Source organism: Linepithema humile, chromosome 5 (genome assembly GCF_040581485.1).
Source record: "Linepithema humile isolate Giens D197 chromosome 5, Lhum_UNIL_v1.0, whole genome shotgun sequence".
In the NCBI taxonomy this organism is placed as follows: Eukaryota; Metazoa; Arthropoda; class Insecta; order Hymenoptera; family Formicidae; genus Linepithema; species Linepithema humile.
Genome location: NC_090132.1, coordinates 7,638,488 through 7,654,756, shown reverse-complemented (window position 1 = coordinate 7,654,756; position 16,269 = coordinate 7,638,488). Strand labels below are relative to the sequence as shown.

The 16,269-nt window shown below is 34.2% G+C and overlaps 2 protein-coding genes across 7 annotated transcripts in view; one reads left to right on the top strand and one right to left on the bottom strand.

The window, feature by feature from the left end:
• The window catches only part of Ptp10D (Protein tyrosine phosphatase 10D), a 33,608-nt gene extending 26,121 nt beyond the window's left edge, over nucleotides 1–7,487 (top strand). For 3 of the 5 annotated variants that reach the window (XM_067354792.1, XM_067354794.1, XM_067354795.1), the window contains 7 exons: nucleotides 147–161; nucleotides 331–499; nucleotides 1,050–1,302; nucleotides 1,443–1,700; nucleotides 1,788–2,172; nucleotides 2,659–2,748; nucleotides 3,332–7,487. In XM_067354792.1, coding sequence (XP_067210893.1) covers nucleotides 147–161; nucleotides 331–499; nucleotides 1,050–1,302; nucleotides 1,443–1,700; nucleotides 1,788–2,172; nucleotides 2,659–2,720 — 1,142 coding nt within the window. In that variant the 3' untranslated portion in view covers nucleotides 2,721–2,748; nucleotides 3,332–7,487. The remainder of the gene's footprint in view (nucleotides 1–146; nucleotides 162–330; nucleotides 500–1,049; nucleotides 1,303–1,442; nucleotides 1,701–1,787; nucleotides 2,173–2,658; nucleotides 2,749–3,331) is intronic. The other 2 variants (XM_067354793.1, XM_012370760.2) reach the window with 2 other exon arrangements.
• Nucleotides 7,166–12,130, bottom strand: LOC105674434 (uncharacterized). 2 transcript variants are annotated; one of them, XM_067354824.1, is made up of 6 exons: nucleotides 11,416–12,130; nucleotides 10,927–11,026; nucleotides 10,679–10,772; nucleotides 9,297–9,481; nucleotides 8,207–8,457; nucleotides 7,166–7,887 (listed from the first exon to the last, which is right to left on the bottom strand). In XM_067354824.1, exons 2-6 carry the CDS (start codon nucleotides 10,975–10,977, stop codon nucleotides 7,860–7,862), a joined length of 609 nt encoding a protein of 202 aa, XP_067210925.1. In that variant the 5' UTR covers nucleotides 10,978–11,026; nucleotides 11,416–12,130; the 3' UTR covers nucleotides 7,166–7,859. The 2 variants fall into 2 exon arrangements, with proteins under 2 accessions (XP_067210925.1, XP_012226159.2); XM_012370736.2 differs by having other exon boundaries at nucleotides 10,927–12,130.
• Between the last annotated feature and the right edge of the window lie 4,139 nt (nucleotides 12,131–16,269).

The following is a 16,269-nucleotide window of genomic DNA, read 5'->3' as shown; positions in this document are numbered from 1 at the left end:
TTTAAAAAATAGTAACAGTAGAAATTACACGATATCGATGCATCGGATGCGATAAAGGGTTTGTAAAGTTTTAGAGGCACACTGCGCATGTAGTGAAAGCCTCGCTAAATTCATGCCTCGTTATTTCGTGTACATGTCTGCCCAAGGATTGCTGCTGGCAGGTAAGATCTCGGAATAAAAGTTTACAGTCTTGCAAATGCGATGTGTGTGATTTTTTTTTTTTTATAAATAGATGTGTATCATTCACGCGCGATTATTCTTGACGACCGTCCGACTCATTGTAACACAGCATAATTGTAACGCTCAAAATTCGCTGTGCGTGTCAAACAGATAAGGACAACACGGCCATCATAGTCGGTGTCACCGTTGCCATAGCGTTGTTGCTGTTCCTATTGGGTATCGGACTATTTATGCGAAGGAGGAGAAGTCAGGGTCGCAAGACAACAGAAACCAGGGCAACCGACAATCTGTCATTGCCGGACAGCGTCATTGAGACCAGGTGCCAAGAAATTATAATACTTCACCCATATATCCTAATCGGGATTATAATAACAAATGCGCGATAATTGTGATACATCTAATTTAGGCAGTGTTGAAAAATCATAAACTTTTTATTCTCATGCATTTCGTAATTAATTTAAAATCGATATTTGCTTTTTTTAGTAAAAATTTGCTTAAACGTCATCCTATTTTAAAAATGTTTAACTTTAAATATTATATTAATTATGCTTCATATTATTCAAGTAAAATTCTTTTGAAATTAATTAAAAAGATCATGTTATTGTACTTCTAAAATTTAATTTGCGAAAAGTCGTTTATTTTTGTCCATTTATAATTAATAAAGATAATTATTTTCATATCATCTTTGAAAATTTTTTCTCTTTTTGAAATCTTCAACGTATATATTTTTAACATTTTTCTATATAAAATTAATTTAAAAATGGAAAACTTTGGGCAAAAAACAATTTCGCAGTTTTCTTTCCAACAAAAATTTTTAGTTTAAAATAATTTATTGCTTAAAATAATATAATATTTATTATTTTATTTAGCCGGCCTATCAAAGTCGAAGATTTTGCCGAGCATTATCGCACGATGTCGGCGGATTCCGACTTTCGGTTTTCGGAAGAGTTTGAAGAATTGAAACACGTTGGAAGAGACCAACCGTGCACTGCGGCGGATTTGCCTTGTAACAGACCGAAGAATCGTTTCACAAATATTCTTCCATACGATCATAGTAGGTTCAAGCTTCAACCTGTCGATGATGAAGAGGGTTCTGACTACATCAACGCTAATTATGTTCCGGTATGTAAAAGATCACTCAAAGATCTTTAATAAATATTTAAAATTAATTAAATTTAAACAGCCAAATTAATTTCAATAATAAAAATATTATATATATATCTCTTACTGTAATTTCTAAAATAATTTATAATGTAACACAGGGTCACAATTCGCCACGAGAGTTTATCGTGACTCAAGGACCGTTGCATTCGACTCGCGATGATTTCTGGCGAATGGTATGGGAGAGTAATAGCAGGGCTATCGTCATGCTAACGAGATGCATCGAAAAAGGCAGAGAAAAATGCGATCATTACTGGCCGATGGACACGTTACCAGTCTACTACGGAGACATTTGCGTCACGATACTCAACGAGACGCATTATCCGGATTGGAGTATCACAGAATTCATGCTGTGCAGAGTGAGTGGCTACATTGAATATGCGATTTATTAAAACGCCAATGATCTTTCGATCTCTCTTAAAATTAAAAATTGCTATGCTACACAGGGTGATGTAAAGAGAGTGATACAGCATTTCCACTTCACTACCTGGCCGGATTTCGGCGTTCCTAGTCCGCCTCAGACTCTGGCGAGGTTCGTGCGAGCGTTCAGAGAACGAGTCAGGCCCGATCAGAGGCCCATAGTCGTTCATTGTAGCGCCGGCGTGGGCCGTAGCGGCACCTTCATCACGCTCGACAGAATATTACAGCAGATTCTCGTGTCGAAATACGTCGACATCTTCGGGATCGTCTGGGCGATGAGGAAGGAGCGAGTCTGGATGGTCCAGACGGAGCAGCAGTACATTTGTATCCACCAATGTCTTCTTGCCGTCCTCGAGGGACAGGACACCACCGGGCCGCCACGAGAGATTCATGACAATCAAGGATTCGAAGGTGCGTACCGAAATTCTATTATCTCCATAAAACACGAATTAATTGGAACGATCACGGGACAAGTTGGGTAGTCGGTGACGACTTAGAGAATGCTTCATGATGGGTAACTGAAATCACTTATTGAAGAGTTGATGAAAACTTGTTAAAAAGAATCGATGGTAGTGCATGTATCGGAAGGGATTTAAACGGTATATCTGTAATTTGTTACTCATCTTCTTATGCAAAATCTGTTCTCCCTCGCACGAGAACAGGTTACATATTTTACAGGGAATATCTTTTTAAATAAAAAATTAACAAAGCGTAAAAAAAGTATCATGAGCGAATTAATTAATTATTCTTGCGATGGTGACGGATGGTGGATAGTGGTTATTCTACCTTTGCGACTGAAAACGACGGTTACCCCTCTTTGTAAAATGTTATCTCACTTCCTACGCCTAGTAACTCACACACCCCCTTTCTGCAATCTTTTGCGAACTTTGTATTTAGGCAAGAATCGAAGCTCAGTCGAAAACACTAAGAGTCCTGCCGAGGATGAGAAGGAGAGGTGACCTTCGAACAGCGACTCCTGCATCGACGGTAATTTCGTTCGTCGCTTTTCTTCTTTCCTGCATGAGCCTCGATATATCATAGAAATTACATGTCAAATCTGTGTATTAACCATGTATGCTGCATGTAAGAGCAAACTAACAATTTATGTGGTTTTATTAAACACTGATAACATTTTGTCAGCAGTGATAATGCTTGCCTGCATTTACAATTAATTATCATAATTTTCTATACAAGCTTTAATGGAATAACACAGCAATGGTCAAGATTACTAATTGATTACCGAAAAATTGAGTTTAAAATAAATATTTTTCTAATTTTCAATTTTATTAACACAATATAAATATTTTTTCACCGAATTCAAGTTTACACATAATTATTTACAATTATATTATTTTTAATTAATATTATGTTGAATATAAAATATTCGCAAATGTTTTTTTTTTTAATTTAGACTCGTTCAAGATAAAAATAGGCACGGCTTCTACAATAATGTCGGACCATTCGCAATTCCGAAAATTGCGATGTAGCTTGCATCAGCATGATCGCAATGTGCAATACAAGCAGCATAATCGTAACAAATTTTTTTCTAATTTAATTCAATATTTTGCAGATGACGAAGGCATAGCCGAATCAGGAATGTGACGGTTCAACTACTGGTTAGGAATAATGACTGGTGGAGACAAAAGTGGATCTCGTTTTCCAAAGGTGCTTGAATTCTCACCAGGATTCTTCAAGTTTCCTTGGAAAAAGTATAGTCAAAAAAATGACAATTTGAATGGACATGAAAATGAAAGAGAGCAATGCAACAATGATCATTTAGAAATAAGTTAAATGGTGCGCGAAACCGAAAACGATAGAACGAAAGAACATGTTTTCGAATAATATTTGATATTAGACACAACGAGCACATGTTTTTATTCTTCTATCACTTACATATCGAAGAGGAGCGTGTTCAATCCGTGATACACGTCGAATAGTGTATCACGATTAAGATAATTCTATCAAGAGAGTGTAAAAAGGAATGTCGATAGCAGAAGAGGATGTGAACGGACAAATCGAATATGCTGCCAAGTGTGGGATTACGAATCAAATGCGTGCGCGATGTTTTTTTATGTTGTGCGACGATCGGAGATTACGTCTTTACTAACATAACTCATCATGCGTATACATAAGTAACAGGAAGCTGATAAGACGCGCGATGTTGATAAATGTAAGTCGTCTATTAATGAGTGCAAAGATGCATATTCCACTGGTTGTGTCACGATAAGGCCTCGAACCACATCGCATCCGCAATGAATCTATCGTACGTCTTCGTTAGATCGCAATGTGTAAAAAATAACCAAGAGCCACCGAAACGTGGCGCGGATATTACGAACTGGCGTCTTGATTCCTCTCGATGCGAATATTTTTCTGAGATTACCACCAACAACACTTTGTTCATGATTCCATGTTCGTACGAACAAACGGAAATGATTATCCTACTATGTTATATTATTATTATCTTCTTTCACAATTAATGTAGTCCTATCGCACGAAACTTAAGAAGCGATTCGTTGCAAAAGCGAGGTGTAAAACGCTCGACACTGGTTGAGTTATTGCTCGGAATGGCAAATATCGTCCGTCCAAGAGCCATACTAGTTGACGATTTAATAAGTAATAACGTTAAATGTAAAAACGAATTACCTAGGAAGAAAATCAGAAGGACGAGCGGGTGTGGATGTGCAGAGCTTTTAATCGATCCTTACTTCTGAGATGGGCGAAACAATATCAGTGGGAACAAGAAACTCGCATTTCCGTAGAAGCCATATCATTTTTGGAAGGAATCGCAGTATGTGTGTATATATGTGCGTATGCGTATAAGTGTGTGTGCGCGTGTATGTAGCTGATCGATAATCGATCGAGCGATTGTTGTCCTGTTTCATCATCGCGAATCATGATCGCCGCTGAAGAGTTATAGAATTTCAGAAGTAGAGCAACAACAATTTTTATTGTAATTAATACAGATAATCACACCTACATGAGCAATAATTCTCACTTCTAGATGAGATAGATATTTCTTATCTTTACAATTTAAAATTGATTTTCTACGGTGATTATTTTCGCAGGACAAATCGCTAAAAGATCGAATCATCATTTCCAGTATTTAATGTCGTCTTCGCGACGAGGTGTACTTAATTTTGTACTCTTGACCAACATTTAACAAAATTTAATTGATTGCATATCATAGGTAAATTTTTTTCACGATCGGAATTACATTTTCTTCACTAGATTCTTAAAAAAAAGAACATAAATAAATTTTAAAAAGTCAGTGTTCATCAATGTTATATTTTTGGATGAGCATTTTTATATCGGTCACATTGTGAACCACAGATCAATATAAACAATAACAGGGACTATTAAAAATGCATTACATTTTACAGTAAGCGTCCTATATCCGGGATTTTTATTAATCTATCTAATTTGAGAACACGAATAACTTCGCGGATGTAATTAATAATTACATAAATAAGCATGGGGATCAGCATGAGATAAGGTACATATTTTAAATGAAATTTATTCGAGAGCGGAACCATTAGTATTTTTAAAGGGCGAATTAATAAAAATTCTGCTTAACCCATCAAAATTTCGTATGATAATCTTATGTAATTGTACTATACACGTACGTACTCACGTCAATAGTAATTATAATGCTGTTGATATGCTGCTAAAATATGCTATCAGTGTCAATTTATTCGTAAAAAATACGGAAGATATATTAGAAAAAGGCACGCAGAAAAAAGAGATCTCGAATTTCTAGTGAATCCGCTATTTGTAGCTTCGATCACTGTTGCACGTAATATTGCTTGCACATAAAGCTTCAGCAAGCACTTAACCGCCGTTATTAGAACAATTTGATACGATCAATGATTTTTTTTAATACTCAAGAACTTTTTAGAAAATTTTTCTACAGTATTTTTATGTTTCGGCAGCAGAGGTATGCGATATTATCGAAGCAGTGTTTCGCATAGTACATATTTACTGATTTGTTGCAGCTTTCCATTTTTATATGTTTATTTTAAAGACCGGATGTAAGGTTGTATTCTATCTAACCCTAACACATAAACGTTGACGTTATCGAATATGTGAAGTATCATAAACAATTTAAATATCTTGTATATTTCCTTAGCGCTGTAACAGCGCACTTGCGATGTCTGGTTAAATGGAACATTATTTATTAGATTTATTAATGCAAGCTCAAATATTTTCTATTTTGTTATCGTTATCAATTAATTTTTTTAATTGTATGATTAACCTAAGACCATTATTTGCACGACTACTAATGTTGAAAATTGTTATCCATTTGATTAAAAAGATAAAAATTTTTTATTGTAGTATATATCCGAGCATTAATTGCGTAATTTAAGAATGCATTTATGTTTCTTTCTAAAAATGGAAGCAGATTGCTAACTGTGAACTATAAACGCTATATCTCACATTTAGATACACTGAAAACTCTACACTTGCGTAACAACTTTCAAAGTATCGACATTTTGTGCAATTACAATTGTTCTTTCATAGTTAAGATTTTGCAGTTAAGATTCTCTAGTTTTTAATTTAGAGATAAAATCGCGTTGAGGACGGAAATAACAGGTATTTAAATTCTAATCCGTCAAATTTACAAATAGCTTAGCACTTGGACTATTTTGCATTACTTTATTCTGTGATAAATTATGATCGTCGATCAAGGACGAGAAACAAAAGACCCGTCAGGCACACAAATGCGGTAGATCTTCCAAAAACGAATGTTGTAATAGTGACTAATCGTTTTTATCGCTACCGCTTGCGTTAATATGTGCCAAGATTGTTGAATCAACAATTGACATCAAAATCGAGAAATTGCGGAACGAGGTGTTGATGTATTGCGTGTCGAAACGTGCGTCTGTAGTGCGATACTGTATATAATTTGATATTAAGGTTTTATATCGAATTCATTTACGAACGGAAGCGATTCTCTGCGAAAAACCATCGGCAAAATAGTGCAAAAATTTATTCGAGGTGTATCGATCGCGAGACATTTTTCAAATAAAATATTTATCTCTTACATGGCATATAAATTTACATCATCCTTAAATGACTTGAATTGTTCGTATTTATGCCGATTTTCAATAGTGCCAAAGTGCTTAAAACATTTTTTTTTTAATGCACACGTAAAGTTAAAATTTTTTTTTAATTTTTAGATTAAAAATTAAAGCAGAAATTTAAATATTTTATTTTAGTAAATTAAAAAATTTGAAAATATTTGAAATGGCATGAACAAAAATAAGCCATGTGCATCATTCAAGAATTTATGACAAAATCACACAATTGTATCGTCATGACAATTTGTTGATACACGAATATTTAAAGAAGTAAAAGTGATAGTAGTCGCTATTTCCGAAGTTTTGCCGTAATTTTTCACAAAGTGTCAATATTTACAAAAGCGCATATTCCGCTTGATAGATCGAATTCCTTTTGTAAATATATATTTTATACCGGCTGCGAGGACAGTCCGATGCGCAAAAACAAATCAAGAATCTCATATCTATTCCTCGTGGTGATACGATTTGCAAACTCGTTCAATTATTTCTGTCACGTAATATTGTAATACATATTAGTATATATACATAAAGATTTGTACAACATGCGAAACATGAAGGGGCACGGGTTGTCCCGCAACATCATATTATAATACAAATATACAGAAGAAAAAGAACACGCTTGCATAATAAACGTGACTCTTCCAGTAACCTTTAGCGTTTTATTCTTCAACCTTTACCATCAATAATCGATATCAAATCCAATGAGTAAATGGAAAAACAACATTAAAAATCAAATAACGCGTAAAAATTACATTAGAAAATTATATAATTTTTAAAATTTATTTAAGTATATAATTTTCATTTATTTAGTGCACAATTTTGACTTACTTTTTTCAAAAAAATCAAAAAATTTATAATTATAATAAATAATAAAGTTAAGTGTCAATCTGGTATTTCAGGTTAGACGTGATCTCGGCTGAATTTCAAGACGCAGGTAATTCCATCTACATAATATTAGTCGTCTTTGAGTCTAATGACATTTCTGATGATAACGAAGAACTGAGTTTGCGCTTATCAGATTTAGCGGTGGTTCCGCTCACGGGACAACCTATAATTAACAAATATTATTCAACTTTCATTTCATTAAATTTCACGTGGAATTGTCGTTACATTTAAGGTGTAAGCACGAAAGGTGCGATGCACGAAATATTTTATTAAATCGTTTATATGAAATCTGATCTTTGCAATATCAAAAGATGTATAACACAAAGGAATTAATAAATGCAATCATGTTTCCGGCATGATATAGAAGACTGAACTCTTCAAAGAAAATTATCTGCACTCTAAGAATATAGGTAACGTCGCGCTGTCCCGGCAACAAGACACGCCTGCTAAGACGCTTGTGACAAGTTTCTTTAAATCTTTACTTTCCTCTCAGTTGGCTGAGCATTCTAGAGAGAATTCCACGCGTCGTGTCCTCCGCGGGTTTATCGATAATTCCTTTGTCCTCATTATGAGGATGCCTACGTAGTATACGACTCAGTGATCCTGCACGGGGACGAACAAAAAGTTTCTTAGGCGAACCGTCTTTGTCGATGAGTTTAAGCATCCTTCCCAAAGAGTTTGCCTTTTCTTTTTTCGATGCTGTCTCGTCACTATTATTGACGCTTGTCACATTCTGAATGGAAGAGCCAAAGGTAACAAATATATAAGTTTGCTCAAACTTCTGTGCCTTTTATTAAAGGTTAACGTGCTACGTGAGATTATGCGCCCCTATACGGAGTTAATTAATTGTATTAAGTGTACTTAATCGAACAAGTGACTGGTACGCTCTAATTAATATTATTTTCCGATTTCAATATCCACAACGATTATTATATTGACATATGCTTCGATTAATTACGCGCCTATTGTACCAATGAATTTGGAGGTATATCAGATCGTTTCAAAAGTCTTGCATTATTCAGTGGCACATTACACGCACACGAACCGTGTTTACATTTGCCGTTGCTAATCCTTACGATAGATTCATAGATATACATAGCTAGATCTTTAATCTTTTATAGCATGTAACACGTCGAATTCAGAGAAAAATATTTTTGCTAGAACAATATAGATGCGATATTTTTAATTGATTGTCGATACGAATTGTTTAGTTACAACATTCTTTAATTAAAAACCCATTAAATGTTTAATACCTAGATTATTTAATCAAATTAAATTCAATTAAAAATTATAAAGGAAAAAGGAAATTATATTAACAATTATTTCGCGCATTGTGTATTAATTTTCAAGATTTTCGAAATAATCTGATACAAAATATAAAACGTACAATGGCGATATGCGTCCAAGGTCAGATGCGATATGTGCATAACGATTTGTTCTCACTATTCTGACACTCTTAGGATTCAAACTTCCTTTATATATCACGAATATTACCGAAGCTCGGGGGTCGTGCGCCCCCAAAAGCCCCTTACATTTGTGAAACATGACGCCCGGAGGATCCAAATCACTTACTGTGTCCAAACCTGTAGAGGATCTACCCGCGATGGGCGTACGTGTCTTAAACATCTTCCCCATTCTGCCCAACGTGACACTCTTCAGCCTTCGGACGTCTTGCCTAACGGCCTCAGTTCTTGACATCGTGCGAGATAATTTCGGCAATTCCCCCGATACTGACGGGATGATCCGCCGTGCGGAATCTGTTGCCGTTTTGCAAACAGTAGACGTTTTAGCTCAAAATGTGTCATCTGTTGCGTCAATTGCATTCGTTATATTGATCTGTGGTAGGCCGATTCCGTGAAAAATCACCGATGTTAATTCATCTTAATCACCGATGTTAATCAACAATTTCACAGTATATTGCGTCTTCATATATAAATGATATATTACAAATATCGACAATTAAATATAATACACGATACGAGCAATCGCGTTTCACCGCTTGCTTTTGTAAATAAACTATACCCGCAACTGGCAAATCGATAACTAGTCCGCCACTCGCACGGCAGCTGCAGCAATAAATACGTGATTAAAACATGATTCGCGCATGCAAGTATCTGTATCACTAACGCGACGGGATATATTCCTTTGAAAAGAAGATCAGACGAAAGTAATCTCATTCGTCACTACGACCGAACTGTAAGTTAGTGAAATTACGCTTGCATGGTCGGACGAACGTGTTTTTATCGAGCCGCAGATGGTGCGGTGAAATAAATCGCGAAGCAACTCCTTCCAAGTTTTATATCGAGTACGAATGCGGAAATTTTAGACGAAGTTTCATCTTTCAAGCTAACATTTTTCGCAATTTTATCTCTTCATTTTTCTTGCAAAACGTAACTCTGTATGTGCTTTCTGTGTGTCGAAACTGTGCATCGTCACAAAAAGTTTGACAAAACATAAAGGTATAAAAAAAGTATATAGCAAAAGTATAAAGCTCTGTGCGTGTGAAGCATTAATGATACTATTAAAGTTTCATCTCCATAGCAATGTTCCATCCCCAATGCAATGAATGCCATATTGAGTGTCGATTAAAATTAACACGTAACTCGGACTTCAATCCCTTCGTAAAATTATTTCTCGACATATTTTGAATAAAATCAAAGCATACGTATGCATCGGAATTGTTCAATTATTGTGTAAGAAAAAGAAATACGGGTGTATTTCAAGACTCCTCGCTCGTTTAATTATTTTTAGTGAATAGTTATATACCAAAGAAACATAATTAGTAATAATTAGATAGACGGTACAACTGTGTAAACAAACATTATTTAGCCGTTTTTTTCAATTTAATGAACAAAGGTATTGATTGAAAGCGTGAAACGGGTGATTTGTGCGCTTGTGTGCTACCTGTGCCGTGCGACAAATATGACAATGTGAAAACAAATTAATTAACTCACTCAGTAGTATTCCTGATGTATTGGGCTCGTTAATTACCTCTTGCTTTACTGACATTTTGTCGTTTTCTTCGCAATGAGCACCGTTAACAATGGCCTAACAGATGTTCACGTAAATGCAGTTTTATTATACCTCCAGACTCTGATACATCTATGTATTTTTAATGATCGCTAATGGATCGGCGAAATAATTATAAATGCACGATCAAAATGCATCACATGTTCGGATAAATTCAAACGGCACAACTAACCTGCGATTGATCTGCCTTGGAAATTTCTGTATCCGTCTCGTTCGTCTGCATCGCGCGTTCGATAGTAATTTTTAGTAGCCGCTGGCGCAATCCCCGATTTCTGCATGAATTCCGGGCGAACGTGATATGAACTCGATACGTGACAACGGCGTTTGATCTAATATTACGCATAATACCGGCATACACAAGCTACGTAACATACGCGCAAACTGTATTGATCATCGCGATTCGTCATCCCGAGATGCAAAGACACGCTTCGCGCTGGCGGACTGTTTCATTTCCATCAGAAAGCGCTCTGTCAAGAAGCTCGCGCGGATATTTTCAGACTTTTTTTCTTCGACTTTTTTTTGGAAATCCTGACATGCCGGGCGCGAATAAGATATTGAATTACAGTCAAATAAAAGAACACGGTTTGCACGCAGTCGCTATTACATCTATCGGACGGCAGATCGGACGGCTATCCCCGGTTTACGAGTCAGATGACGGAACCTTTTACTCTCCGGAAACGTGATCTTCGGTAACGTCGTGTTGACAAAATGGATAGCACTGAGGATTATCCTTTTTCGAACATTCGCGTCTTCACATTTCGTGACGGAGTGCTTTGTTCATAGTTCTGAGGAAACTATTCAGAAACAAGGACAACTTTAAGACTTTAAGCCGTTATTAATCACGCGCCTTAGTTGGATATCTCTATCTATATCTTTGGAAATCGGCAATGGCGGAATTGACAGAACCACGCTTGTTAGTTGCTCGTTTGTTTCGTTACCGAACAACACAATTAATTTGCATTCAAACGTGCGATTCTTTGCGATTCTAATTTACGTCAAACGAGAGTGAATTAAGAAGAAATTGTTTTCGAAATATTTTTGACAATCAAATATATTTTTCAACACTGCAAGAAAATCAAGATAAAGCCAAAGCAAATGTGACATGAATATGTTCGCTGAGAGCAATATCTAAATTATGCCCTTCAATTTGCGCTCGCATACTTGTGTTTGCTCTTTAGAATTATAACTAAACTATTTAAAAAAATCCTGAGTATGTTTTCATTTAAGGGAAGACCCTTAGGCACCCTTAGGTAAGATTAATAGAGTGATTAATTGGATCATAAAGTAATTCTCCCTTCATGGTGGGACATTGGCCAACATTGGCAAACTCGACGAATGCGGAATATAATTCGTCGAATTTACGATTCTGAATGGATAAATTTTCAGACGTACCTGAAATATTCCCCACAAAAGCTCCCCTTTATTGATCGACATCTTCCTTCACAGCTCAAGTATGTAGACAAAAGCTCATGAATGATTCGGTTTCTTTCCTGCAAAAGAGAATGACTTATTTCGCATGAATATGCATTATCATTACGTAAGTATAGTGACAATGAATAATTTGCATAAGAATTTGAATTAATTAATTGAAATGAATTAAATTTTTGTAATGCAGAGCGTTTACGCGGAGTAATAATTTATATCTCGCTACAAAGACTATTTGCATACATAACTCACATTGTTATCTATTGCGTAGCGAAATATTAGTTTAAATTTATATATCTCTATTTTATATGAATAAATAATTTAAATCAATATTAATTTACAATTTATATATTATGAATTGTTTCAAAACGAGCTTGAAGCAAATCATCAGAGCTAATTTATGTATACGTTATTTTAACGATATCTCTTTAAGAATACTGCACTAATTAACTCGGTTGAATTGAAATATTCATGTAGCACAATTTGTTGGAATTTTTTCTGAACTGAGAAACTATGAAACAAAAATTGCAAGTGCTTAACGCAAAATTACACATCAACGCAACAAAACCGCCGTACTCATAAAGGGCCATTCAGTTTTGCCCGTTTTTCTTTGCACGCGCCGTAAAACTTAATACTCAAGTAATCTGTGATTTGTGATTCTCGCGGCAGTCTCCGATCGCTGCGACCGACACAAAGGATGTAATGCAACTAGAGAGAACAAAGTGCATCATTAAAGGCGCTTTTGCTTTTGTCAGTACTCAAAGAGTTGAATGATTGCGCGCGATTTCAGGTATCTCTATAAAAAACTGCAATTCTTTTTAACAAAAGCGTTTTTCGGGAAAATAACAGGACAGTAAAGAGAATAATAAAAATAAAAGAACACGTATGCGTTTATTGTACATCACTGTACTGTAATGGTATCATCTTAACTGTTTATCACAGTGAAATTTCATTTATTATTTATTATTATTTTCAGTTGCCATTACGAGATTAATTGATCAATAATGCAACATATTTATTATAGTGATTTTAACAATAGAAATATAAGCATAATAAATTCATAAAAAATATAAGTTTGAAAAATAAGATATTCTCAATCTATTCTCGAAAAATTTTCAAAAGCATAATCTATATCCATCACAGCATAACTCATGCTACTTGAAGTCATAACATATAACTCTTCATATCGTAATGTCAGCCGCTCCGTGTGATATAACACACATATATGACATATAACAATATAAATTATATATAATGCAAGAGTTGACACACACTGACAATGAGTGGAGCTGAACATACTACAATGTTTCGAATAACATGCGCATCGCGATATTCATTAATAGATTAATGTAATCAAACGGAAGAAATTTGACTATATTATAATGACAAAAATAGTTTGAGATTAAAAGATAATAACACTATGTAGATAACCGTTATAAAATAAAATATAAGAAGTAAAAACGCGAAAAATAAAAACCACCACCTATATCAGAAAAGGCAATTACACTTTTGGAAATTATAACCATTGAAATCAATTGAAGCTTTATAATTTCAGAATAAATAAAGTTCCGCAAATAACGGCAAAACAAATGAAAAATAAATAAACTTTGACTCCCAGTTGGTGTGTATTGCGAAAATATTAATCATGAATGAAAAAAATTCATCGTCAGCGTAGTCGTGTATAACTCATCGCATTCAATACTACATAATAAGACAATTATAAAGAAATTATATAGGAAATGCTCCAACTCTACAGATATTCTAATATCCAAGTAGAACTAGTTGCTAGGCGGAATCAAAATAATTTTATTTTTAAATGTGGATTTTACAAATTACTGTAAGAAACTTCAGTGTCGGCGCGTACGTCAATTAATACAGCAAAATAAGCAACACAACTTAAAAAATAACAGTAAATACGATGGCCACGGATAAGGTACATCAGGTACTACCATTCAAGTAAAAAAAATACTGCTGAAATTATCCATATGATTTGTATCGCTCTTGGATAAAGTGCAGTGTCCTACAAAACATCCATACGAATTAGTATCAAAAGTTTAGTGATGAAAACTATAATTTAAATAATAAACCACGTTTTAAAGTGGTATCTCTCTCTTTAAAGTCCTCTCTCTCTCTCTCTCTCTCTCTCTCTCTCTCTCTCTCTCTCTCTCTCTCCTAAAGATCTCGATTATTAAAATTTAGAAAATTAGAAAAACCACTTTATTTGTCGGATAGTGTCGCTCAACGGCGCTAACTCCAGCCGTTGTGGCGTGCGCGGTACAAATTTCCTTCTTATGTATGATAATACATATTTATTTTGAGATAAAAATTATATTATTCCACAGCTGAAACAGTAACAAGTATAAATATTTAAAAGAAAGAGCCTACATTAGTATACAACAGCTTTAAAGTACAAATTATGTTTGTTCAAATTTATGCGTGGGACTCGTCATAGAGAGCACGAGTCCCCAGTTTAAAAATTTCTCTAAATTGTTTTAAAACCGTATTACATAACACTTTCAATTATTGTTGATCTGTCTCCGTGCAGTATAATCAATAAATCGGATTTTTGAATACGACAAATTGTGTATGTCAAACTCCATCTAGTATATGAAAATTGACATAACTCAAGATAGATATATATTTATATTACAAAACTACCGCGGTCGAGCAGCTTTTATATTCGGCAGTGTGTATGACAATCAGCGCTTGTGTATCAACTTTCATATACCTACTAGATGGAGTTTGACATGAGAATTATCTCGTATTCAAAAATATAGTCCACTGGTTATAATATACAAGCGTTTAGAATTATGTAGTATATTAAATATTCTTCTTAAATTTTTGTAGTGAGGATTTGCAAGTACATTCAAAAAAATAATCTTGCAATAATAGCTAAAATTTTCTAGGTGTAAAAAATTAACTAAAACAGATAAATGATTAGCAACTGTTGTGATATTGCATATGTAATTACTTAATCAGTTTAGATGACAGAAACAGAATATATATCTGTATTGTTTGTGAACTTTAAAAAGAAAGTTTCTCTAAAGCGCCTATCTATATAAGATCAATCACGTGTTAGATCATGCAATGAATAACATTTAGCAATGGTACCTAAATTTTTCAGAAGCTATTGCTAGAACATTACTGCTATAAATTCTGTATGTGACAAACAATGTTTTCACAGATACGAAAAATAGCGATACATTCTTGTTGCGATATCTAGAAATCTAACTACATCAGCGAAATATTTTTTTGAGTGTAAGTATAAAGACCTCACGCATAAACTAAACAAGTATAAATTATTATATAAAATAATCAGATACGTTATGTATCTTAATGTTAAACTCAATTTTGCAAATATTTTACCCAGAGTAGCGATTTTTGAGTATTGCCTACTTTGCTTTCTGTCATGCATATCTTTTTACGCTCATAAATGAAATGATTATCAATTAGTGATAGTAAATACGATATTGGATCTATAAAGGTCTTGTAATTTTAATCAACCATGACACTGCTTTCTGATATCTTTGCAATAATCATATCTCGATGTGTTTCATGTCAAGCCACACGCGCAACTACTTGCTAATTAATGATCCACAATACCTGCATTCTATTGAGCATAACACAGAAATAATATGTACAGGCAAACCAGAGAGAGTGTAACGTACTATAATTTTAGATAATGGATAAATATTGTCAAGCTTCTTACAACAAAACAATTTATTTCCTTCTAATTCTTTATTTTTTCCCATGATGCTCTTTTTCACATTGTAATTTTTGCATATTATTGTATTATAAATTATTTATCTACATAAAATCATAAGAATAATATATGCAAAACATCCACGATGAATTGATTGATGCGGTTATAGATACATATGGTATATATTTCAGCAACTCAAACAATGTAAAAAAATATTTCAATGATTACTAACGTGTACAAAGTGTTCTAAAAATTTGATATCTTTATAGAAAATATAATATATTCTCAAAAAATATGACAGTTTATAAAAATATGTCTCTTTCAAATTATATCTATTCCTAGTTTCAGTATCAAACAATGTTTATGTTCCATTTAGTTACAAATTAG

Excerpts from the sequence above, each read along its gene's own strand:
- LOC105674434 (XM_012370736.2), bottom strand. The coding sequence starts at position 11,097 with ATGCGTAATATTAGATCAAACGCCGTTGTCACGTATCGAGTTCATATC. Across the intron at positions 10,773-10,926 it reads CCAAGGCAGATCAATCGCAG|GCCATTGTTAACGGTGCTCA; the intron begins GTTAGTTGTGCC and ends AACATCTGTTAG. Across the intron at positions 8,458-9,296 it reads CCTCTACAGGTTTGGACACA|AATGTGACAAGCGTCAATAA; the intron begins GTAAGTGATTTG and ends TCTTCCATTCAG.